The 25,200-nt window shown below is 39.7% G+C and overlaps 1 protein-coding gene across 2 annotated transcripts; it reads left to right on the top strand.

Annotated features, from left to right (window-relative positions):
- Nucleotides 1–1,175: 1,175 nt before the first annotated feature.
- Nucleotides 1,176–24,870, top strand: arhgef7a (Rho guanine nucleotide exchange factor (GEF) 7a). 2 transcript variants are annotated; one of them, XM_062431211.1, is made up of 21 exons: nt 1,176–1,354; nt 7,543–7,627; nt 7,798–7,931; nt 10,342–10,543; nt 11,325–11,413; nt 12,109–12,203; nt 12,386–12,481; nt 12,710–12,832; nt 13,280–13,418; nt 13,502–13,561; nt 13,672–13,818; nt 16,298–16,384; nt 16,508–16,586; nt 16,677–16,816; nt 17,721–17,942; nt 18,040–18,133; nt 18,765–18,854; nt 19,315–19,494; nt 23,043–23,136; nt 23,742–23,796; nt 24,082–24,870. In XM_062431211.1, exons 4-21 carry the CDS (start codon nt 10,345–10,347, stop codon nt 24,202–24,204), a joined length of 2,112 nt encoding a protein of 703 aa, XP_062287195.1. In that variant the 5' UTR covers nt 1,176–1,354; nt 7,543–7,627; nt 7,798–7,931; nt 10,342–10,344; the 3' UTR covers nt 24,205–24,870. The 2 variants fall into 2 exon arrangements, with proteins under 2 accessions (XP_062287195.1, XP_062287194.1); XM_062431210.1 differs by lacking the exon at nt 19,315–19,494 and having other exon boundaries at nt 24,082–24,869.
- Nucleotides 24,871–25,200: the final 330 nt, after the last annotated feature.

Raw genomic sequence — 25,200 nt, 5'->3', positions numbered from 1 at the left:
CAGCCCTGCAGTAAAAAGTAAAGGGACAGAAAGATATTTTTTGGTGTATTATTTCATACTTTAGATATGTCTCATAGGCTATGTGACTACATTTGTTAATCCTCAGACACTGGTCACTGATTAATTCCAGGATTCTGTATACCTTATATATATATGCATTAAAAAAATGCAGATTTTAGCTTATTGTGGATATATACGGGTATCTACATAGCCTACTAGTTTCCTCTCTGTGGATTATTAATATCATCTAATTTAATCTGAAATTTCAGTGCAGAAATACTAAAGATAATTTACATTGTTTGTTCACCATGAAGCACTGACATATTTATATTTAACCTGAAAAAAGTCCCAGTTTGTTCATATCTTTTTATTTATGTTGTGGGTAAAAAAATGAAGTTATCAGATATTTTTAAGTCTCAAATATTGATGTTGGTATCAAATGTTAAGATGCTCTATTGGTTGGATAGTTGAATTGGTACCCTTAACAACAAATACATTAGAGCTGCAATGATTAGTCGATTAAACGATTAGTCATTCCTTCAATTAAAGGAAAAAAAGTAAAACGATGAAATATACTGGTCTTACCTTCTTACATGTGAATATTTTCTGGTTTCTTAAGTCCTGATGATAGCAAATGAACCAATGTTGGATTGTGAATGTTGGACTCAACCAAATCCAAACAAACCAAACCAAATCAAACTAATTGATTTATTGAGCAAATAACTAAAATGAACAGTTTAATATATAATGAAAATCATAAGTTGTAGACCTAAAATGCATTAGCTCCACAATAAATCACAATAAATTTTGTGATTGTTATGATGTTATAGAAATATGTTCATCTGACTTTATGTCCATTTTGGAGGCTGTATTGTGCTATAGAATTATACTGCCATACTGTGAGGTGTTTCTGTGATTTTATACACCCATATTCCCAATCAGTGAGGGTAAAAAAGTATCTATTTGTCCTCTTATCCACTGTGTTGAAGGAGGTTATTGGACAAGACAAGAGTTACAACATCAGTGGTGATCTCTATTAGTCAACGTCATTTCCCTCGACCCAGCTCCACAGCCTCCTCCACTTCCCCGCTGCGGGACTTGCGTTCAGCCTCCCGCAGTGTCAAATCAGAGATACTGTAGAATGCGTGTCGACCAAGAAGGAGCATATTTTTAGGGCTGTTCAACTCTCACAAAACCGCAGTGTGAAAAGCAAGAAACCAGCAGCGTGAAGTGGAAGCGTGTCTCTAACCAGCGTTCTCCGTCTTTTCAGATTTACCAAGAACCGAAAAACGACGGCGAGTGCCTGAGCAACATAAAGGAGTTTCTCAAGGGCTGCACATCGTTCCGCGTCGAGGTAAGTCTTTGTGCTTTACCTGTCGTTCGTAGCACACGAGTCCGCATATTGCAACGTGAGAGAGAGGTGAAGTTTGAAACGCAGAGTGTGCGTGTTAAAGAGGAGATACCATAAACAATGGGTTCACGGAGTGGACGGACGGGACGGAGAGGGAGGAGGAGTGAGCTAGTAGCTGAGAACAATCACCCATCGCCTGGTAAAGAGCTTGTCCGTCCAGTGGTGACACATTTGCAACATTTTAGCAACTTCAAGGGTCGTCCATTGATACAATGAAGACATTGTAGCCTGTCTCCATGTCCTGGTGTATGATTTACACGTTTAGAAGCAACTATAGCGACTGTTTACACTCCTTAATTAATGCACAGCTTTGTCCTCGGGCTGGTGCATGGCTGTATTGTCACCACCAGTTCACACGAGCCATTGTATAAGCTTTTTTTATGCTAACAACACTGTAGCTTTCTTTTCTTTTGCTAACCCTAACAACACTAGCTATCACCAGTACAGGACTGTGGTCTTGTACTAACATAGTAATGACAGTCTTGGTATTATAAGGTGTAAAGTCTAAACATGTCCACCTCGCCCTTGCAGGCATATATAGAAATGTTTGAGTGAGGTTGTAGTCATGGTTAATATGAATTACGACCATATCTTAGGCAAATTGAGGACAGCATGCTGTGTACTGCTGTGTGTTGGCCAGTGCATAGAGGGGTCATTGAACCACACTAGTGTGACAATGCCAGTCAGTGTTCCTCAGCGTTGCCCCTCTTTAAGTTAGTCTCCAGCCGCAGAACAGAGGTGGAGATGGGATGAGACGGAGCCCTGTCATACTGAGCGCTGAAACATGCCCTTTTGTAGTTTTAGTAGAGGCAGGAATGCCAGGGATCCATCATGATTTTATTGAAAATGGCCTCTGTTTGTTTTGGCTCACAACAGAGACAGGTTTGAGCAATGGAATAATCTGCAGTTTTATTTGTAGCAAACAGTCAAATAGTCTCCTTTATCTGCTGGTTTATGTGATGCTGACCTTCTTCTTCACTGGAGAAGCCAACACTGTCACCAATTTCCTATCTTTTTATTGAAGGCTATGTTTAGTCCATGCGTGCTGGAGTTAGTTTGGGACTTGGCAGTCCTCTGGCTCACCATCTGTAGAGCAAAGATGGATCTTCTCCAGAGCCCAGAGCGTTGCTGGCTCTGACCTCAGGTAGCTGCGGCTGCAGATTACAGCAGTGGCCGCTTAGATGAGAAGGACAGACAGACAGACAGGCACTGTGCTTTTGCAGTCGTGACCTGCCTCTTTTAGATGGAGTTAAGCTGGACGTTTGGCTGAGCATCAACTGTGTTTACATGTCCAGTCGGGATCTAATTTGTATATTTGCTCCTGATTAGACGCCGAAGACCAGGTCTGACACTCGCTCAGCTGCTGTTACTAACTTTTCATTTCTAATGTGTTTGGCCACAGGAAGTGATCATTAGAGTTCCCATGACCCCTCTGGTCCCTCAGGAATCGTAACCTCACCCTCCGCCTTCCCTGACAGTAATCACAGATTTGTCTTCACTAATGAGAGAGCTTCAGTTCTTTGCTATTAACAAAAGGTTGTTGTATTATAAAGCAACCACTGTGGACACATAGTACAATTGTGAGGTATTTACATAGTGAGTCACATTTGTGTTGCATTGCTCTTTGCTCCAGCAGTTTGCATTTGAATATGTGGCTTAAGTTCTGATACTTTGGATACATTTTAGGCTTTTAACACCAGACACAGATTTAATACAACGTCCCCAAAACTTTTAAAGATAAACTTAAAATTTAAATATTTAGTTTGTTTATTTTAGTTAGGTACTTTATGGCGCTTTTCCACTACACCGTTCCAGCACGACTCGCCTCGACTCGCCTCGGTTCTTTTTGCGTTTCCACTAGGGAAAGTACCTGGTACCTGGTCCTTTTTTAGTACCTGCTCTGGTGAGGTTCCAAGCGAGCCAAGCCGGTACTAAAATGTGACGTCGACACACTGCTGGCCGCTGATTGGTAGTTGTCGCTGGAAGCGTCATGAGCCGTCCCACACAAGAATCAAACCCGGCATTTTTAAATACCGGCAGCAGCGTTACAACCATAGTTACATCCATACGGCTCAATTTTCTTGCTTTGTGTGTGACAGAAAGCCTCATACAGCAGCAAGTACACCACTGCCTCAATGTCCTCCATTGTTTATGTGTTTTGTGTCGCGTATAAAACAAAGTCACGGCAGTTTCGTGGAGCCGTGCTATGACGACCCCGCCCATGTTGAGTAGGTACTTTTTTGTAATGGAAAAGGAACCGTGCCGAGTCGAGGCGAGTAGAGGCGAGGCGAGTCGTGCTGAAACTGTGTAGTGGAAAAGCGCCATTAGTTTGGTTTAGGGCTCCAGCTAATGATTATTTTCATTATCGTTGTATCTGCTGATTATTTTTCTCAATTCATTGATCAATTTCTTTGTCAATAAAATGTAAGAAAACAATGACAATCACCACTATAATTTAAGAGTCAATGGTTTAAATGTTGCATTTTGTCCGAACAACCAAAACCCAAAGATATTCAGTTTACTATCATGTATGACAAAGAAAAGTACTAAATCATCACTTTGATAAATCAAGCAAATCTGACATATTTGCATAAAAAAGGACAAATGAATAATCGATTATCAAAATAGTTGATTGACTAATCGTTGCAGCCTTAATTTGCTTTGCAGTGAATGATTGGCTTAAATCTTTGATCCAGAGGCATCAACAGCAAGTTGTTCTGCAGCAATCTTTACCAGATCTAAATCCATAAATTGGCTGTCCTGTCAGATCAAACCAGACCTTTTAAACTCTCAGATAATGATGATATCAGGCCTCAAAAATCCAGTACCGGGCGGGCGATAATCTTCACTTCCTGCTTGTTCTGGGGACTTTTTGCATTCAGTCTGGTCTTCAGGAACTGAAACACATGATCAGTTGTTTGAGGTCAGGTTACTGACATGACCAGTGGAGAATATTGCACTGTTGCTGGCTTGACTACCTGATGTATGTATGTTTAGGATTGTTGTCCTCTTGCAATGTCCTAAAATTGTGAGGAATGAGGATTATGGATTGTGTTAAAGAAAGGACTGTGGACCTATGCTGCCCACTCAATATGGATGTCTAACACCCTTAATGCTGAATGTTAAACACATTTTATACCAATGTCACTGTCTGAATATATTATGACTTCACTGTTTGTACTCTTATCTCTCTTGCTGTACACAGTTGTATTGCGTTATTGTCCTGATGCTAATTTAAGTATATTCTCCAGTGCACTTACATTTATGTATAACCATTAACTAAAGCATACATGGAGTTGTTGCTTATAACACCCTGTGCAGGTAAACACTCATTTCCTCAATCACGACATGTGCTGGAGCAATTTGCTCCCAGTAGCTTGCTGAGTCACAGAGGGGTGTTACATTAATGTTTCTGCCTGCTTTGAGACTGTGATGATGAGGTCTACAAGACATGTCTAAGCTTGTCATGTTCATTATGTCCCTGCAATGAATGTTCAATGATCATCATTCATCATGTTTCACTGGGAAGAAATTGGTGGTCTTTCTTCTATTGGAGAGTCTGTTAGAATGAGTTATAAGTTGGCAGATGAGCTCAAATGTTGCAGATATGTATAAAGTCTAGACGGGTGAGGGCGAGGGTGCTTTCACATGAATGATTGCAAGGACAGTCAGTCTTCCAGTAGTTTGTACACACACACACACACACACACACACACACACACACACACACACACACACACACACACACACACACACACACACACACTGACACAAACTCTCTTTGCAAACACACACAATAATACACATATTCCCTTGGGTCATATCTGTAATCAGAGCGGAAGATGAAAAAGACTCCTATCTCGCAGTCACTCACCCTCCATTACTGAAGCGAGAGTTACTAATCACTTGAAGCCGTTACACAGGAAGAGAGAGAACAACTACAGTCATCAGCAGAGATACAATCACTGCCATTCATACTAAACCAAGAGGCCAGTGAGAGTCACGCTGACATGCACACACACTGCTTTACGCTGTTACTGCAGTTAAAGGATAAGGCTGGCATTATTTTAAATTTTTCTTGTTGTCAACAAATCCCTTAAAATGACCAAAACCAGCAGAGTATTACTCAGTTTCTCAATACCACTCTCTTGCCCAGTCTGTGGCTCTGAGCCTCAGTCCTATTTGCTTTTGACATTTCTTTAAAATTAGGTCACACAAATATAACGTTTTTAAAAGGCTTAGGAACTCCTTTTAAAAGGTGGGCACTTCAGTTTTTAGTAAACATTACTCAGACATTGGTTTGGGTATTGTTTGAATTCTCTGTATTTCTCTTAATGTTTGCAAATGTCATATGTAGAGCCAAACCAACAATGAATTGATCCTACTTAAAAGTATTGTGCATATATTTTATTCCTCCTTACCATAGACCTCCATTGATGTCCAAAAACTGTTAACACATCAACGAGTCACACTGTTGCAACTTGCGCTGGGTGTCATTTTATGGTGGCATGGCAGTTTGTTTAGAAACATCTTCAAAGACTAATAACAGTCTTGTCATAGCATAGTTAAGTTCTGTGCTCTGTACCTGGTTGTGGAAATGTCTGGACCACATGATTACACATAACAGAAATGTTTCCCTTTGGCTACTGTGATATGCTGTTGATGGCTAGAGGCTATAAAGTTATAAAGTTACATCAGCACTTACCACTTAGACCAAGGTTACATTAATGGTGACTGTTGCTCTCAGTCTCTCCCTTTTAGCACATCTGCGTTGTATTTCAGTTGCATATATTTGTATCTTCTGAACTGCGGCTCATACAAGCACAGTTCTATGAATCCATCATGCTCGTCACATCAATCAGACTCTCATCCAGACATTTTCCTTTTTTTTTTTTTTTTTTTTTAAAGAACTTTACTACAGAGTCAAGAGGTTGTGATATGCAGCAAAACAAACTAGGGAAGCACTTTCTTTGGAGTCTAAACAAACTAACAAGCTCAAACTCGAATCCTTCGTATCGAAGGAACATGTCACCCTGTGCAACATTGATGCTCACTGATGTGGTTTTAATAGTCCTTTGAAAACAACCAAGGGCTGCAGCACATAGAAATGATATGTGTCAAAATAACATAGAAAGTTGCTAGCAGGCTGGGAACTAGTTGATCCCGTTCTGGTACCGAAAAAGTGTTGAGGTTTGATATGTAACTGTACTAAAACAGCTGGGGACTGTTTTCAGCTGTGGATAAAAATCATATTTGGTGTGCTAGTGAGTTTGAACAGCAGAAGGATGGCACATGTTGAATAGACTCAAAATTCCTAATAATGAAGGAACATGTCACCCTGTTCAACACCATGGCTCATTAATGCGGTTTTAAAACCTTTTGGACAACAGTGGAGGTCTATGGCACTATCCGTGGAATAAGCTCTGTCAGTATTACTTGAACAGTTGGTTAACTGATTAGTCAACAATTTTGGTAATCCATCAATCATTTTTATTTTATATAATTTTAAATTGAATATATCTTTTGGTCGATGATGTCATTTAATGCCAGTTTAAGATATGATGGGTATATTCTAATGTTTTATATCATTATAACGTCTGATCAAGAGTCTTTGCATTTACACCTGATTTTAGCAAGATGTTTGAAGAAGTGATTGGATTGCAGTATTTTCCAATTAACTCTATATATCAGTCTTTTGCTGTGCAGGAAATACTTGGATAAATTCATTGTTGGTTTTGGTCCTAAAATGGGCTTTGTCAACTACAATAAAAATGTAGAATAGCCAGCATTATCCTTTTAATGCTTGTGCTTTTCTTAAAGTAGACAGGGGAATTCAGGATGTACCAGTAGCTTTTGCAATACACATAATTCAACCAGCATCAAGAAGACTGTAAATAGTGTCTGTTTGTAGCTGCTGCAGATATACTTGTATCTGCTGAGGTTGTGAGTTTCGCCCACCCCTTCTGTCAGGGATGAAGAGAGTTATGGATTGACTGCTCAGAGCTTCCAGCGTGGCCAAGCCATGACACAGTGAGGCTGCACTGGAATTAGCGATTATCTTTAAAAGGGAAATGTGCTTGCCGATGGCTTGTTGTCTGATTCTTCCTCTCTCTGTCCTCTCTCACTCACAGCCATTCGAGGCGAGTGACCTGCTGCTAGGACTGAACTTCTCAAAGGTGCTGAGCAGTCTCGTAGGGCTGAATAAAGTGACGGCAGGTGAGTAAATAAAGATTGAAATAAAGATTGAGTCAAAACATGTGCAGTGTGTGAGAGTTTCACAATGCATGTAGTGGTTGTTTTATCAAAGACGGGCTGGTAGACTTGAGTGTGTGGGCAGTGACTGCAGATACCAAGTCTGGTGTATTTATGTTTTTCTTTCTTTACAGACATTGGCGTGGGCAGTGATTCAGTGTGTGCCCGACACTCTTCAGCTCACCGCATCAAGTCTTTTGAGTCGCTGTCCTCTCAGGCTTCACTGGCCCGGTCCTCCAAGCTGCTGCAAAACCAGTTTCGCAGTCTGGTAAGGCCAACACTTGTTGATACTAATAATACTACCCTGAGAGTGTCTTGAAGAGATGCTCATTCAATATTTTAGTCCATAGTTTGTAGCAATGTATCTGAACCATATTCTGAAGTGTTTTTGTCACATAAACACATAAATCAATAAGGGTCCAGTGTAGTCAGTTCAGTGTTGTAGGTCAGTAATTGTATTTTAATATTACATTTCTGCTTCCAAGTTGTCATAAAATACAAATCATGTCATAATATATGGATAGATAGCACAGTACATCAGTTGCAGCCTACCAATAATGATTTTTGTTTGTAGACTGTACAATTGACTTTTGTGTTAAATGAGCAGTTCACTACAGAAGATACAGTGGAGGAAATGATTATTTGATCCTCTGCTGATTTTGTAAGTTTACCCCCTTACAAAGACATGAACAGTCCATAATTTTTATGGTAGGTTCATTTTAACAGAGAGAGACAGAATAACAACAAAAAATCCAGAAAAAATAATTAAATAAACGTTATAAATTAATTTGTATTTGATTGAGTGAAATAAGTATTGATCCTCAAGCAAAAATGGACTAGTACTTGGTGGAGAAACCCTTGTTGGCAAGCACAGAGGTCAGACATTTCTTGTAGTCGGTCACCAGGTTTGCGCACATCTCAGGAGGGATTTTGGTCCACTCCTCTTTACAGATACTCTCCAAATCCTGAAGGTTTCGAGGCTGTTGCTTAGCAACTCGAAGTTTCAGCTCCCTCAACAGATTTTTTATGGGATTAAGGTCCGGAGACTGGCTAGGCCACTCCAGGATCTTAATGTGCTTCTTCTTGAGCCACTCCTTTGTTGCCCTGGCTGTATGTTTTGGGTCATTGTCATGCTGGAAGACCCATCCACGACCCATCTTCAGTGTTCTGGCTGAGGCCAGGAGGTTCTCATCCAAGATTCTACGGTACATGGCCCCATTCATCCTTCCTGTACCCTTAGCAGAGAAACAGACCCAAGGCAGAATGTTTCCACCTCCATGTTTGACAGTGAGGATGGTGTTCTTGGGGTCATATTCAGCATTTTTCTGCCTCCAAACATGGCGAGTCGAGTTGATGCCAAAGAGCTCAATTTTGGTCTCCTCTGACCACATTACATTCTCCCAAGCCTTGTCTGAATCATTCAGGTATTCATTGGCAAACTTCAAACCTGTACATGTGCCTTCTTGAGCAGGGGGACCTTGCGGGCACTGCAGGATCTCAATCCATTATGGCGAAGTGTGTTACCAACGGTTTTTCTTGGTGACTGTGGTCCCAGCTCCCTTAAAATCATTAACAAGCTCCTCCCGTTAAATTCTGGGCTGATCCCTCACCTTTCTCAGAATCATCTTTACCCCACAAGGTGAGATCTTCCATGGAGCTCCAGAGCGAGGGCGATTGACTGTTATCTTGTATTTCTTCCATTTTTTAATTATTGTGCCAACAGTGGTGTCTTTCTCATAAAGCTTCTTGCTGATAGTCTTGTAGCCCATTCTAGCCTTGTGCAAGTCTACAATCTTGTCCCTGACGTCCTTTGACAGCTCTTTGGTCTTGCCCATGGTGGTGGAGAGGTTTGAATGGAAGAGATTGATTCTGTGACAGGTTTCTTTTATACACATAACGAGTTGAGATTAGGAGACCTTTCCTAAAGGGACTGGACTAATTTGAGTGCCTCATGGGCACATAACAAGACTGGGGGTCAGAATTCTTGCTGGTTGGTAGGGGATCAAATACTTATTTCACTCAATCAAATACAAATTAATTTATAACCTTTATTTCATGTTTCTTTTCTGGATTTTTTGTTGATATTCTGTCTCTCTCTGTTAAAATAAACCTACCATAAAAATTATGGACTGTTCATATCTTTGTAAGCGGGTAAACTTACAAAATCAGCAGGGGATCAAGTAATTATTTCCTCCACTGTATATTAATCAACACTTGAATTGTTGAAGTGGCACATTTGTTGAATTAAAGGCAACACTGGTTTTGAAAAAACTAGCTGATACTCTCCCCTGTCTGTCACAAGTCCGTCAAGCCAACCATCAGTCAACGAAAACACTTTGTTAGTTAGAAATGGATACATTTACTAGAAGATAAAGCTTGGTTTTTATCAGTTATAGAAAAACAATGAACAACTGCAGGAAAACAACGAATGAGAAATCAAAATAAATTGCACCTTAAAGCTTTTGCTTGAGGGGTGGAACTGATGAATAATACATGTTTTACAGGATTTGTTTCACAAGATAGATAAAAAGTGATTAGTTTAATAGCAAAACTCTTCTTGTCAACACTTGTTTTCCTCTTTGAACTTTACATTTCTTCCATCTTTCAACACTTGATCCAATTTCTACTCACTGCTTACTTTGCCTTTTGCTTCTTTCCCTCTGTGCCTCATTTGTCAGGACATGTCAGAAAACAGTGGACAACAGCTGCTGGTGAAGGCGCGTTTCAACTTCCAGCAGAACAACGAGGATGAGCTCACCTTTAACAAGGGTGATATCATCAGTGTGACTCGTCAGGAGGACGGTGGCTGGTGGGAGGGGATGTTCAATGGCAGGTCCGGGTGGTTTCCTAGCAACTATGTCCGTGAAGTCAAAGGCTCTGGTAGGTACCTCTCCCAGACATTTCATGGTGTTACTTGGTAGAGATGCTCTAATCAGGATTTTTCATACAATTGCTGAACATGTGATGCTTCCTTCAAACTTAGAAATGAATACAGGCAGGTGCATCCCTCAAAACACATTATTACAAAAAGGTCTCCACCCCTGCATGCCTCTGGGAATGATCACACAGCAGCTTGAAAGATTAAATTATATTCTAAACAGACGTTATCACGTCTCTCTCAGAATTTTTTTTTTTACAAACAGTACACAATAAGACAGCTGCCTTTGTCACTTCAGTTCCATCTGGCTTTATGACAGTAACACAGCCCCACATCTGTTGCTTCCCAAGGCCTGCTGTGCTGGCAAGTGATGGCGACTCTGTATCCACAGAGTATCTGTTTGATATTAAACTCACCAATGCAAGGATTTCATGTAATTGGGGATTTTAAGCACCAATGATCAAAATAACATTTATATGTTATGATTTTCCCTGGAATAATGACGCAATATGCTTGATTTATTTATTGTTTTAATATCACCACATTTCCAGAAATATTTTGGGAATTACATGTCATGACAAGATGGTTAGAATGAACATTTATGTGGGCAGGACACAGAGGGACAAAACACTGCCTACTAATCCACTTTCACACATGATATTTCATTTGTTAGGTGACCCTGTAGTCTTTGAAACTGTTTCACTTTCGTGCCTAATTAGACAAAATGCTTGGCATATGTGTGTTTAAAAGGCCTTAATTAATTTCTTGTCTCTCTGGCCACAGACAAACAAGTGTCTCCCAAGTCCGGCACCCTTAAAAGCCCGCCTAAAGGCTTTGACACTTCTGCAATCAGCAAGACATACTATAACTTGGTAAGTACACAGCACTACAGTAATCTGAAATCATACTTTGTGTCTGTTACACAAACACAAAGTGTAACAGACACTTGTGTCTGCCACTCATTTCCTTAATGTGACTGACCATTTCCTTGTTTGCTGTGCCAGTTTCAATGCTTTTTCTATTCATTATTTGTAAGTTCTTGATGCTACAGAGCAATTACATCGAGGACCAGGATAAAACCTATTTTGTCTCAAAGCAAAGTGAATTCATTATTTTCTCTCTCTGACTTCTATACACACACACACACACACACACACACACACACACACACACACACACACACACACACACATTGGTCATATCTGGTTATTTGGTACTCATGATTGATTTTAGGCAACTGTTAAAAATAATTATAATTCAATATTTTGTGTTAGAGTTGATTGTGTTAAAAAACTGAACATTAATTTGCCAGCAAATATGTACAGGTCAGTGTCACTCTGGTCATCCATGGGAAACCCATCCCTGGAATATTTTCATCAGTTACACATGGGTGGATGAATGAACACTGATCTGGTGTTACAATATTTTATGGATTAATGACTCAAATTTGAGGCACTAATTCATCAAAGAATGACAGTAATAAGGAATGGAGCTGTTTCAAAAAGACCATCTTCAGTTCTTGAAATATGGACACTTTCTAAATTGAAGCTGTTTTGCCTCTTTCTAGGTTTTGCAGAACATTTTAGAAACAGAGACAGAATACTCCAAGGACCTTCAGAGCCTCATGACGAACTACCTGCGACCTCTTCAGAGCATTGACAAGTATGACTCATTCACACATACAGTACAGCATGACGAAGCCAGAACCAGTGTTTTTATTGTGTTACGGGAGCCTGGATAACCAGATTTTTGCATGTTTCCTAAACAATAAAGCAGGTTTTTAGCACATTAGTTTTGAATTTGTTGTCACCACTTTGTTTTTTTCCTATCTTTTTTTCCTTTAGACTGAGCAGCTCAGATGTGTCTCTGATTCTGGGCAACCTCGAGGAGATCAGCACCTTCCAGCAGATGCTCGTCCAGTCTCTGGAGGAGTGCACTAAGTCAGTCCCTCCCAGCAAATACAGCTCCACTGCAACAGCATCCTTTCTGTTTGATCATATAATTTTAGGGGCATCTAGTGTTGGGCCACTGTATTACAGGGATTTTGGATTGAAGGATAGACAGTGGAATATATTATATATTGTGTGCTTTTGGCTCATAGCACACATAAACGTGCCATATACTTCTGCTGCAGTGTATTTTATTTTTCTTTCTTTTTTTTTCTTTAGGCTTCCAGAAAGTCAGCAAAGGGTGGGGGGCTTCTTTCTCAACCTCATGCCACAGATGAAGGCTCTTTATGTTGGTTACTGCTCCAACCACCCCTCTGCAGTGAATGTGCTCACCCAGCATGGGTAAGTTTACACATCAACTCCATTCAGTTGTTGGAATTGATCTCTATTTTACAGTTGTAGGTATCAGCTGTTTGCTGATTGTGGGAGCAAAGTCTAGTTTAGTGGACACAAAGTACGCCGTTTGCAGTCTACTCATCATCAACACAACTGCAGTGGAGGCAGTGTTTTTTATAGAGAGAAAAATAACCAACTGAAGGAGGGAAAATGAAAGAAATATTTCCATGCAGGTTACAGTACGAAAGAATACGGTACACGAGAGTAGAGGATCAACATTTTGGACCCAATCTGAAACAGGATAGTGGAAAACCAAAATCTGATTGTTGGCTGCAAACTCTGTAAACACAGTTTATGATGTCTCATCAATCATTGTAGGCCATCAAGGCAACATGATAAGCTAAATTAATTAATTGTTTGTCTCACTGTCTCTTTCTTGCCTTCCTCTTGCAGTGAGGTTTTGGGGGAGTTTATGGAGGGAAGGGGTGCTGTCACTCCTGGGATCCTCACCCTGACCACAGGCCTCAGTAAACCCTTTATGAGACTGGACAAATACCCCACCTTACTCAAAGAGCTGGAGAGGCACATGGAGGTGTGTGCCTGTGTGTAAACATCTGTGTGGTGATGTTGCATTATGTAATGTGTTTTTTAACCAACATGTTTCCTTTTTTGCAGGAGAGTCTTCCTGACAGACCTGACATTCAGAAGTGCATGGCGTCTTTCAAAAATCTGTCTGTAAGCTAAACACACTTCCTCCTTCAGTCAGTCAAGAAGAGTGTGACCTTACATAATTGTGTGTTTAATAGCAGGTTTTTGATTGTAACTGTCTGTATTCATTGTGCCAGGCCCAGTGCCAGGAGGTGAGAAAACGTAAGGAGCTGGAGCTGCAGATTCTTACTGAGTCCATCCGGCTGTGGGAGGGCGACGACATTAAGACCCTGGGCTCTGTGCTGTACATGAGCCAGGTCATAGTCCACAGTCCTGGGTCAGAGGTACAAGCACCATTCACCTACACTTTACTGCTACTAATAGTGATTAACTACATATGGCCTAACCTATGCACTTTACTGAGTTAAGCTGTGAATGATATATTAAAATGCATTAAATATACTTTATATAAACATTTTATTACTTTTAATTATAACTTACCAAAATCATGTTATTCAATTAACTGTAAAGTTTTTAATGGTGTAGCACATTTACGTAATCTTAAGTACTAAATACAACTGTCCTCAAGAATTAAGTTTGTTGATTAATCAAGAGGACTTCACAAATGTAAAGAACTGTTGGCTAATAGTAAAATATGTCATTTTAAGTGAAGAAAAAGGAGATTTCTTAAGATTAGATCAAAATAAATGCTACAGGTTGATAATTTCAACAAAATAATCAGACATATCTAAGGTCACTTCATATACAGTTAAATGAATATGGCTTTGGCTCAAAATCACTAACACATAGGGATCAGGGGATCAGGGGATCATGGATCAACACCAAAAGCATCAGTGGTAAAATATGCTTATTTCTTTAAAGGAAAAGCCTGGAACTTTACTATCTTTTTAGCTGTATTTTTACTTCCATAAGGAGGATTTCTTTTTAACAACCCAGTTTTCTGTGACTGAGCTTCTTTTTAAACACCTCTTTAAATTTGTGGTTAGGGTTAGTAATGTAATGATATGAGAACACATTACAAACATTTTCATTATGAGGGACGTGTACCTCTTTTAAAAGATTTATCAACACTGACATCTTTCCAGACATTTTTTGAAATCATGATTCAATGGCATTCACTCTAACACTATACTGTTAAAACTACTACTACTAAATGACAGAGATACATAATAATTAATTGAAAGGTCGACTTCGAACAGCAATGGCATTCTAATATTCAAAGATGGTGATTTTCTATAGTTCTGTTATTGTCCACAAATCTCATGTGCAGAGCCAAACTAAAAATGAACTTAGCCTACTTGTCATTCGATGCCACTGTGCATGTGTTGGAATGCAGTTTTGTTTACAATGCTTCACTAGCTTGTTGTGCTACATGTCACAACCTCTTGACTTTCATTAAGTGGTGATATATCAGGCTTTGGACACACACACACACACACACACACACACACACACACACACACACACACACACACACACACACACACACACACACACACACACACACACAGGAAGAACAATTACAGTGACCAAGAACAACAATTTAAGATTGTTGAAGAGTAGATGGTGCTAACGTCTTATATGAGAATGCCTCTCTCCATCTGCCAGACTCTGCCAGATTGTTCACATTATATAGTTTGAAGCTTTGCAGCTGTACTGGACCACTGAACAAATGTTCACTGGACCACTGAACAAATGTTCAGTGGTCCAGTGGTCCAGTGGTCTTTTGGGCCATGAGGAAATGATATCTTATAAATGTCTTTGCTGCATTTTTCCTCATCACTTACTACACAGCATGTGCTATGTTCCTATTATTATCGAAACTGATTAGGTAAGATGAATAAGAACAAAATTGAGAGAGCTTGAGAAATTAAGAAAATTTGAATTTCTTTGGAAGAGGTGGGGGACATAAAGAGCAGAATAATTTATGTGTTTATAATATCACAATAGTAGTGTGTGGTTGGCAGGCCTGTAACAGCAGTCACCAGTTCAAAAAGGTTTTAAGAACCCCAGGTCTTGATACTGCAGAGTAAGGGCGCACTCACACTAGGGCCAGTTGTTCCGTACCGTGCTGAAGCACGGATGTCCCCCCTCCCCTGTCCCCCGCTGGCCTGCACTCACATTATCCCAACCGTACCGTACTCAAGCACGGTTACCTCACACACATTGCACAAGAACATATAGACAGTTTACTCTCATAAAACATGCACAGGTGTGTGTTCGCGTGCTGTGCGCTGGTAAAACACAACATAGCCGATCAATTAACACAGCTGATCAATTAACACTCAAGCACGGTACACTTGCACTCACACTAGCCAAATAATCCGGATTTTAGGGGGCAAACGTGCTTGGGCACGGTACGATTGCCTAGTGTGAGTACGCCCTAAAATGCATTATGCAGCAACATCCTGCGGTTATCTGTGTTTGTTATGGTATATAAAATGCCACATCAAGGTTGCACTTTGGGGGAGATGGAGTGAATGCATGTATGCTGTAAATTTCAAACAGGAATTCTTTTGATAATTCCCAGAGCAAAATCACATGGTATGTTAAAATACTCTCCACCTGTGTCTTGATAATTCTCACTCAATAATTCACACTGCTGCAACTTTTCTATTAGACTTTTAAAAATGTTTTTTTACTTTGTTTTGAACTGCCCGTCAAATGTGTCCATAATATTGGTGATATAAAAGCTGACAAAACATGCAAGTCCTTTTTTTGCATTTACTCTTTCCCATTCCTTGAACTTTTTTCTCTTTCTTTACGTCTTTGTCTCTCTGCAACCTCCTCCTAATTAACCAGGAGAAAAGTGAGCGTTACCTCATGCTCTTCCCCCACGTTCTCCTCATGTTGTCTGCCAGCCCGAGGATGAGTGGCTTCATATTCCAGGTCAGTGATAAAGACTTTCTTAGAGTCTCTTTCTGATTCCCTTCTGGTGTTTAACCTCAGAATACTGGACATGTGTTGGTCCTTTCTCTTTTGTCTTGAGTCTTATGTGTTTTTCATATTCAGGGAAAATTGCCTCTGGCCAGTATGACGGTGACCAAACTAGAAGACTGTGAAGCCCATAAAAATGCCTTTGAGCTCAGTGGTGAGGTTCCCTAAGATAAACAACATGCTTTGCTTAATGCTGCATTTATTACTCATAATTTCTTTAACAACATTGTGTGTTTCTCTGCAGGTACAATGTTTGACCGTCTTCTGGTGGCATGCACCAACCAGCAGGACCTGCAGGACTGGGTGGAACACCTGACCCGACAGATCAAACACACTGCAGCCACAGCACCCAGCCACAAACCGCTCACTGTTCCCTGCCACACGGTCAGGAGCTAATGATTACATACTCACACAAACCTGATTTTTCTCTAGTCATTTAGGCCTATGTGGTGTGAACACTATAAATATACGGTATATGTTGATTTCTCATATGTGAGAACCCTAACATCAATATTACATGAGACGCTGGTACAAGTAGTGCCCAGCAATTATATAAAATTGCTATACAACCCTGTGTGAAGGGGCTTATTTGTGTTACACAATACACAATTGCTTTTGAATCCAAATACATACTAGACATTCAGCCTTATGAAAAAACAATCAATGATGATAATTTAACCACAATAGGCCACATTGATAGGTGACTGAAACATGCTGAATGATCAATCACAATTAATCCCATTTCAAAATCTATAAACCTATCTGTAGGATTGCAGCTTAATGGAATATAATGCTCTACTGTGGTTTAGGTTGATTAAAAACAGGAAGGAATCATATGGTGGAGCAGTTTTGTCTTGGTTGGTAATTAGTCTTTATTAGTCTTTATTTGCTAAATGTTCCACTCTGTTCACCAGCTTTGTTCACTAACTTTGTCTGCTGTTAAGTGCTGGGCAGGTAGTGTACAGCAGGTTTATTAGTTTTTTTTTGCTGGATCCAATCATTGAGTTGAAGAGTTTGAGGGTTCTTCAGAGTTGAATGATAATTCTTTGTGGATTTGTCACTTTGAGTGATTCTTTTGCATTACAGGCAATCGTTTTAATTTGATATATTATGTTAAGTTAAGAGTGATCTTTCATGCTGAACAGTATATTGTGAACATAGCTCCCCTGCAGATGCCTTTACTGGTTGTTAATCAGTTATTTAAGAGCAGTTATTATTCCACAGAAGATCACAATTGTCCATTTTGTAGTAAGTGTTATTACATAGGACTTGTTGCTTTGTTTCTCAGCTCCCATCTCACCCTGTCACCCCATCCCGGCATGCTGAGGGAAGGGCCATGACAGTGGCCCCCACCTACCACACCCTGCCTCACCCCTCCTCCCATGGAACGTCCCACAGCACCATGATGTGGGGTCCACTGGAACCCCCAAACACCCCCAAACCCTGGAGCCTGAGCTGCCTGCGGCCTGCACCCCCACTACGGCCCTCTGCCGCCCTCTGCTACAAGGAGGTGAGGGACCGTGATTATATATAGTTTGGACATTTTCATGTTTTTTTTGTTTTTTTTTCTAATGTCATATAATTTTCTCTTTTTCTTGGATTTACAGGATCTTAGTAAAAGTCCTAAGAGTGTCAAGAAACTCCTGCCCAAGCGCAAGCCTGAGAGGAAGCAGTCTGAGGAGGAATTTGCCTTGAGGAAGAGTACGTTTAAAAATGTTGTTAAACTAAAAATACACCAAAATAAGAATTACATTTTTCAAATGAAAGGGATTGTTCAACATTTTGGGAAGTAGCTTATTTGCTTTCTTGTTGAGAGCTGGATGAGAAGATCGATACCACTGTGACCTCCGCCCGTTAATTATGAAACTTGTGCCAGGAGACGTTTAGCTTAGATTAAAGACTGGAAGCAGGGATACAGCTAGTGTGCTGTAACTCCCAAATGTGTTGTTTTTACATTTCTGTTTTTGCACAGATTAAACAAATGAGATATAATGTGTTAATTGATGAGCTTCAGAGGTGCTGGTAGGCAGATTTTTAAGGCTAGCTATTTCCCTTGGCTTCCAGTCTTAATTCTAACCTAATCATCTGCCGGCTCCATATTCATAATTAATTGACAGCTATGAGAGGGGTATGAATCTTCTCATCAAACTCTTGGCAAGAAAGTTAATCAGTGTAAGTTCCAAAATGCCTATTATTTTAATGTTTGCAGATGCTGTAATTTTAGCAAATACCACCCACCCACTGACACGTTACAGCTGTTGGAGGGAAAGACTGTTGAGAGGCACAAAAGCATGAGAATACATTTAACCCTATTGTGTCCCCTCTTCTTTAGGCACAGCTGCTCTGGAAGAAGACGCCCAGATCCTAAAAGTTATTGAGGCATACTGCACCAGTGCCAAAACCAGGCAGACTCTTAACTCCAGTAAGAAAATACATAATTTGACTTATACATGTGCAAGCAGAGGTTTATACCGCAGCTTGGTGTCGCAGCATAGTTACGGCTGTATCTTGCTGTCTTTGTATTCTGTTACTCAGTGCCTTTCATTAACACTGGTATTCTGTACTGATCCTTCTAACAGTATATTTTCCTTCTTTCTGTCTCTCCTCCACTCCTCACTTTTTGGCATTGCTCTGGTTTACCTTGAGTTCATCCTTTTCTTTCCATTTTCTGTTCTCTCCATACTGTATGTTTGCGTTGTAATTCTCTCTATGTATTCTGATTTGCTCCATCATCCCATCCTGCATCTCTCATTGGTTTTATGATTTACCATTTGTTGCGTGTTGCGTACGCTGCCTCTTCCCCCTGTACCGTCACTCCTCCTCCCTTGCCCACCATTTCCTTCCTTTACATCCGCCACATCAACTTGGCCCTCCCTGACTAGCCTGGCAGGGCACTGACTTGATGCACAACCACGTGCTGGCTGACGTGGACCGGTCCTGCGTGGACTCGCCGGGCCGCCGTAGCAGCATGTCAAGGCCAGAATTGACCTCTGACCTTTCGGAGGACTCTGACTATGACTCCATTTGGACCACCCACACTTACAGGATGGGTTCAGTGCCGCGTAAGAGCTGCATCTCTCACCAGAACTAAAGAACGTACAGTACTACCACGCTGTACTGTAATGTAACGTACAGCGCTTACCTCTTTTACCTTCAATGTATTAAAAGAAACTAGATTTTTTAATTTATCTATTTATTTTCTATTATATATTTGTCCATTTTTTTGTTAACTTATTTGGTTTATTTATTTTTGACAGTTTGAAGATGTTTAAAGCATCTCCCTGTTGCCTTTGCCACTTTCCCTTTTATGTGCCTCCTCTCTTTCTGTAGTTGTCATGCAGTAAATGTTTGGTAATTCTTGTTAATTTATCTTGAATGTGACCACTCCCCTTGTTTGACCATAAATGTGGGGAACTCTCCTAGCAGAGAGTACAGGGACATTAGAGTGGAATATAGGGGAGGGAGATCCAGGGGAGGGAGAGGTGGGGACTGAGCTTTTCCTGTCTGATATTCAGATGTAATTCAGGAACGAGTGTATTCTATTTATCATGTACTACTTCTCTCCAGTATGTGTTTTTAGAGTATGTATGCTCAAACATAGCACAGAGGCCACATACACACACGCACAGGTTCAGGCATATATGCCCCTGCTGCCAGATAATATAGCAGCATGCAAATGTAATATCCAAATTCTTATAATTTTATATCATTGCTTTTATTCATAATTTGAATCTGCATCCATTGTACCAGTCCTAGTAGGAATTTATCAGATAACATGACATAAAGCTATAGAATACAAATCCTTGCTAAGATAAACGACAGGAATCATAATAAGATAATAAAATAATGAACGATATACAGTCCATTTTATGTTGGAGCTGCTACAGGAAGAGGAGATTGTGACATATACTTCACTCTCTAGTCAAGCTTTTATCAACTGAACAAGAGCTAGTGGACTAAGAATGGTGAATTTAAAGGGCCTGTTCACCCAAGTTACAAAAATCACATTTTTATCTTCAATACAACGGAGGTCAGTGGAATTGTGCTTGTAGTTCTTACAGTTTGGAAAAAGTACATTTAGTAAACTTAACACCCTCTGACAATGTTATTTTTGCTGACCTCCAGTCATTTAATGTCATTCAACACTTTAATAAAAAACAATGTCCCTGTTACTTCAATAATACACAAACCTCACTGTTAAATGAAACTGCTTCCATCACCACTACTGCAATTCCATTTACCTCCATTTTAAATTTTGTAGGGGAAGAAATGTAAAAAAAACAACAACCAGAAATAGTATTTCAAAACCTGGACAAATAATCCAAAACTATCCGTATGACAAGATGTACCTAGAGGTAGGTGATAAAATATGCTTTTGTGATTTGGGTGAACTGATCCTTTAAGTCTTTCATTTAAATCATTTAATGTACTGTGTAGTCTCATAAGCATCATCCTTTAAAGTCTGCCCTTGGACCCAGTAATGTCACTGTCTGTCAGTGGTTCTACAGGGTTGCATTTATATTATAATTGTCATGTTAGTGCATTAGCAACATAAAAAGTTTAAAGCAGGCACACCTTAACAGACAGATGCTAATGAACTTAAAATTGCAGTCAAATACATATACTGTCCCGTAATATAAACCAAAAGCCTTTGTTTGATAGGAGATGTAACCTGATAGATAAAGGAATAGTTGGACATTTTGGGATTTCTTTGGAATTTTTAGCATAGGTAACATAATCTGCCTAACAGAACCTCTAAAACTCACTAATTGAATGAATTAAATTAATCATATTGGTGAGCTTCAGAGATGCTGGTAGGATTTTTTTAACCTTTGGACAGAGCCAAGCTAGCTGTTTTCTAGTCATCATGCTAAGCTAGGCTAAACATCCTAAATCACATCTAATTTTATGTTTCAAACTTACATTCACCAATTTTGTCTGGTTATCTGTTTCCCCTTATTCCAGTCTGTATGCTAAGTTAAGCTAACCTTCAGCTTGCTCTAGCTCCATATTGAACAGGTAAATATGGGAATGGTAGCAATCTTCTCATTTAGCTCCCAGCAAGAAAGCAAATTAGTCATTTCTTAAAATGTCGAGCTATTCCTTTTAAGCGTAGCGGTTGTCAGACTTCGACAATTTGACCAGATTAGCATAATGTCAAAAACAGATATCACAACAAACTAGCACCTATGCTACTGCGTCATAAGCCAGGCATGCCTTTGTGTTTTCTGGCTTACGAGGCTTCCCATACTATCTCTTGCATTTATTACTATTTTTATGAAAGAAGTATTTTTACAGTATTGGTATTAAAAGTACAGGTCGGCATACATTTAGAGCCTATCCTCTTACAGCAAGCAATGTGAGTGACATTTGAAATATATTGGGCCATGTTACAGAATTTACTGTTTCTGAAATGATTTCTTTATTGTATTCATTATTTTGTATACAGGCTTTTTTTAATTTATTTTTTATTATGTATGTCAATGTTTACAAAATGATCCCTGGAAGAATCATTTAATTTTTTCTTTTTTTACATTTTATTGGTCTGTGTGATAGTTTACACTGAAATTATAACATGAAGTGTTTGAATTATTTTGCACAATCATGTAACGGGCCAGTGGGTGGGGGGGATAGAATCTGTTTAAATTCTGTACTTTTTGTCGTCTGCCTACAGTGTGTATGATATAGTCCTAAAGGTAGACTTAAGTATTCAGTGTTACTGTAAAGTAAATGCTCATTCGTAGTGTAAATGCTCACCTTCAGTGTTTTGCAAGCAATGAGGGTAAAAAAGAAACAAGAGACCGTGATTATACGGGAACATTTCTATGTGAACTACTCATTCAACCTCAGAATACTGTCAGAGTGGACTTGAAATATAAAGAGCACATAGTCTCCCTTTCTGTAAATACTAGTTGTCAAGGAGCAAGAAAAAAGAATCCATTCTATGAGTATTTGAGCTAAGAATATCACTGTCCTTATATCATGTGCTATACTTTGTGACAGGTGTATTCTGTGGTTTAAGAAACTAAGTCAATCTTCGGGACAGGCAGGGTGAAGAGACTAACTGTCTTTGACCAACATTGTCCTCTGTGTGCTCTAATGATGTATTCAGTTCACACATGTGACCATGTCTTATCTGCAAACAGCGCCTTCAGTGTATTTGTTCTACAATTCTGAAGTGTTCAAGTCCCTAACGCTGTATTATGAGTTTTGAATAAATCTGTCATTTGGTAGACACTGGCATTCTGGTGATTTGTTAGAATCTGATTGTGTTTGGTGTGTGTTTTCATTTGAGGAAGATGATGGAGAGTGAAAATTATCATTACTTTCAGATTGACAAGAGGATTGTATTAATGGATTTGGCTTTTTTGCCAGATAGTTCCACAGCCTTTCATCTCCTTTCATTTTCCTCTGGCTTTTGTCTGATATTTGGTCTTTGCATGACTAACCCGCTACTACTACCAAATGTGGTGTATGTTTGTTTTCTCTTTATGCTGCCAGTCATTCCAATAAAGAAGTTAGAAGAGGATGATTCAGTGTTGACTCATCTTACTGCAAGGTGAGACAGAGCAAAGTACCAATCGTTGAGTGCTCTTCTGTTTTAAAACAGGACCACGAAGAGAAACAGGTCTACATGTGATCATCCCCGGAGAGGAGAGAGTCCTGGATTCCAGTCGCAATGGACAAAGCACAGCAGAAGAGAAGTAAGACCATAAGTCTGTCTCACCTTTACCCTGAGTCAGTGTAAAATCCCATGTAAAGACTAAAACCAGTTAGTCTGTCTCTGTACTTTCCAACTTTACTATCTTGTTTGTAGCACGCTGCCCCAAGCCTATCCTCCCTACTGAAGACATTAATCTTTTAAAATAGGTCACATTTTTTGCACTGGTGAGTATTTATGACAGCAGGATAGTGTACATATGTGGGATTGATTCAAAATAAACTACAGTACCCATGTGAATCGTCAGAGAGGAACATGCCGCTCAGTGCAACTGTGTGCCTCAGCTGTGCCTTTTTGGACAACAGTGGAGGTCAATGGTGCAGGGGAATAAACTATATTGGGCTTTTTGGGGATAAAGTTTATCTTCTCATTGGATTTGTTCACAGTAAGAAAAATAAAGAATATTTCAATTCTTTACCACCCATATACTTTACATAAATGGTTCTTGCCAGCCAAAACTTTTAACTTTAAGTGTTTTGGTAAACCAGCTGCTTTTGGTTCAGTGATGTTACTGCTCTAAGTTTAACAACCAGTCTTGTGGGCATTACAAATGTATTGACCTGTAATAATAACATCTCTATCTCGAAGGAGCCTAGTGGATGTGGTATATGCCCTGAGGGATGAGGTTCAAGAGCTAAAACAGGTGAGGAAATACATCACGATGATGTGATTTACCAAATATATGAGTTACCGTTCAAATGACCCATTTTGCAGATCTAAAAATGTGTTTTCTGAGTAAACAGATGGCATAATGTGAGCCAAGTGGAATTAAACAGATTTGAATATTCTTGTTTCTTTAAATCAACGAGTTGCTTCAAATGATATAGACCAACGATATTGTCACCTAAACTTTAAGTTAGGAAACAAAATGTCTTCTCCCAATCTGTTTTACAACAAAACGACTGACATGATTGATTTTCCATAACAGGATAATAAGAAGATGAAGAGGTCACTGGAAGAAGAGCAGAGAGCACGCAAGGATCTAGAAAAGGTTGTGAGGAGGGTGTTGAAGAGCATGAATGACCCAACATGGGATGAGACAAACCTGTGATGCTCTTGTGTGCCTCCATCTGAAGTGGAGTGTGTATATGTAAGGGCTTGCTTGCGCTGTGTGTGCATGAGAAACTCATGTAATTTCAGGTTGGTTGTGTGAGCAAGAGAGCAAGAGTGCTGTACAAATTGAGCTGTGATGTTGAACAGGGTCAACTATCTACTCCCCAAAAACATTCCTCCAACACTAAGCAAGAAGGTGAAGAGATCGCAAACATCCTCCTCTGTATGTCCCATCACTTCAACATACATCTTTAGTCTTTTTGGCATGTTCAGCCTGGCTGGAAGACCACTGGAGCTGCTCTCCCTGTGTTTACAATCATTTAACAGAACACTGTCCAGTGGTACAGAAACGGTATTTACACAAAGCCTTGGGACAAGTGTGAACTTCAACCCCATGACATTTCATGACTTCTTATTTAATTTTCTGTGAATTGATTCTTGTTGGGTCTCTTCCACTTACATGAATTCATCTTTTGTGTTATCTCCCACTTTTTGACCACTCCACAATTTGACTGTCTTTTGGGGCATCCTAAGGGAATTGTACAGAGATATTGAACTTGTACTGTATAATGTAAATACTGCAAAAAGATGAGCCTTTGTCCATTGGGAGAAATAAATGGGTTTTTGGAAGAATGACTTTGAAATGCCACTAAATATATTCCAAATGAACAATGAAACTATTTCTCTGTGTCTCTTGCTGACAATGCCACTTATCCACAACACTCTCAGGTACACATGGCATGCACACAACACATAAATAAAATCACCAACTGGGCACAGCAGGACATTACCCTAGAGCCACTTAGGGACTCATACAAACCTCATTGTATTTTCAATTGGTTGTATGTAATTTGATACAAAACTATCAAAATATCAGCTAGGAAGGGTCATACTTTGCCTAATTGCATTCCTCTAGCTACTCTTGTGGCTATACGGTGGATAAATTGTTTTGAGCATTTCAACCCCGTGAAGTGACTGATTTCAGAAATTGGTC

The sequence above is a fragment of the Scomber scombrus genome, chromosome 13 (genome assembly GCF_963691925.1).
Source record: "Scomber scombrus chromosome 13, fScoSco1.1, whole genome shotgun sequence".
Classification (NCBI taxonomy): Eukaryota; Metazoa; Chordata; class Actinopteri; order Scombriformes; family Scombridae; genus Scomber; species Scomber scombrus.
The sequence above is the reverse complement of the archived record's forward strand: the minus strand, read 5'-3'. Positions and strand labels throughout refer to the sequence as shown.

What these genes read in the sequence shown, in the direction of transcription:
- arhgef7a (XM_062431211.1), top strand. Translation starts at nt 10,345, where the DNA reads ATGTCAGAAAACAGTGGACAACAGCTGCTGGTGAAGGCGCGTTTCAAC. An exon ending in CAGGATGGGTTCAGTGCCGC is followed by an intron (nt 19,495 to 23,042) that starts GTAAGAGCTGCA and finishes GTTTTAAAACAG; the next exon opens with GACCACGAAGAGAAACAGGT. An exon ending in CAAAGCACAGCAGAAGAGAA is followed by an intron (nt 23,137 to 23,741) that starts GTAAGACCATAA and finishes TCTATCTCGAAG; the next exon opens with GAGCCTAGTGGATGTGGTAT.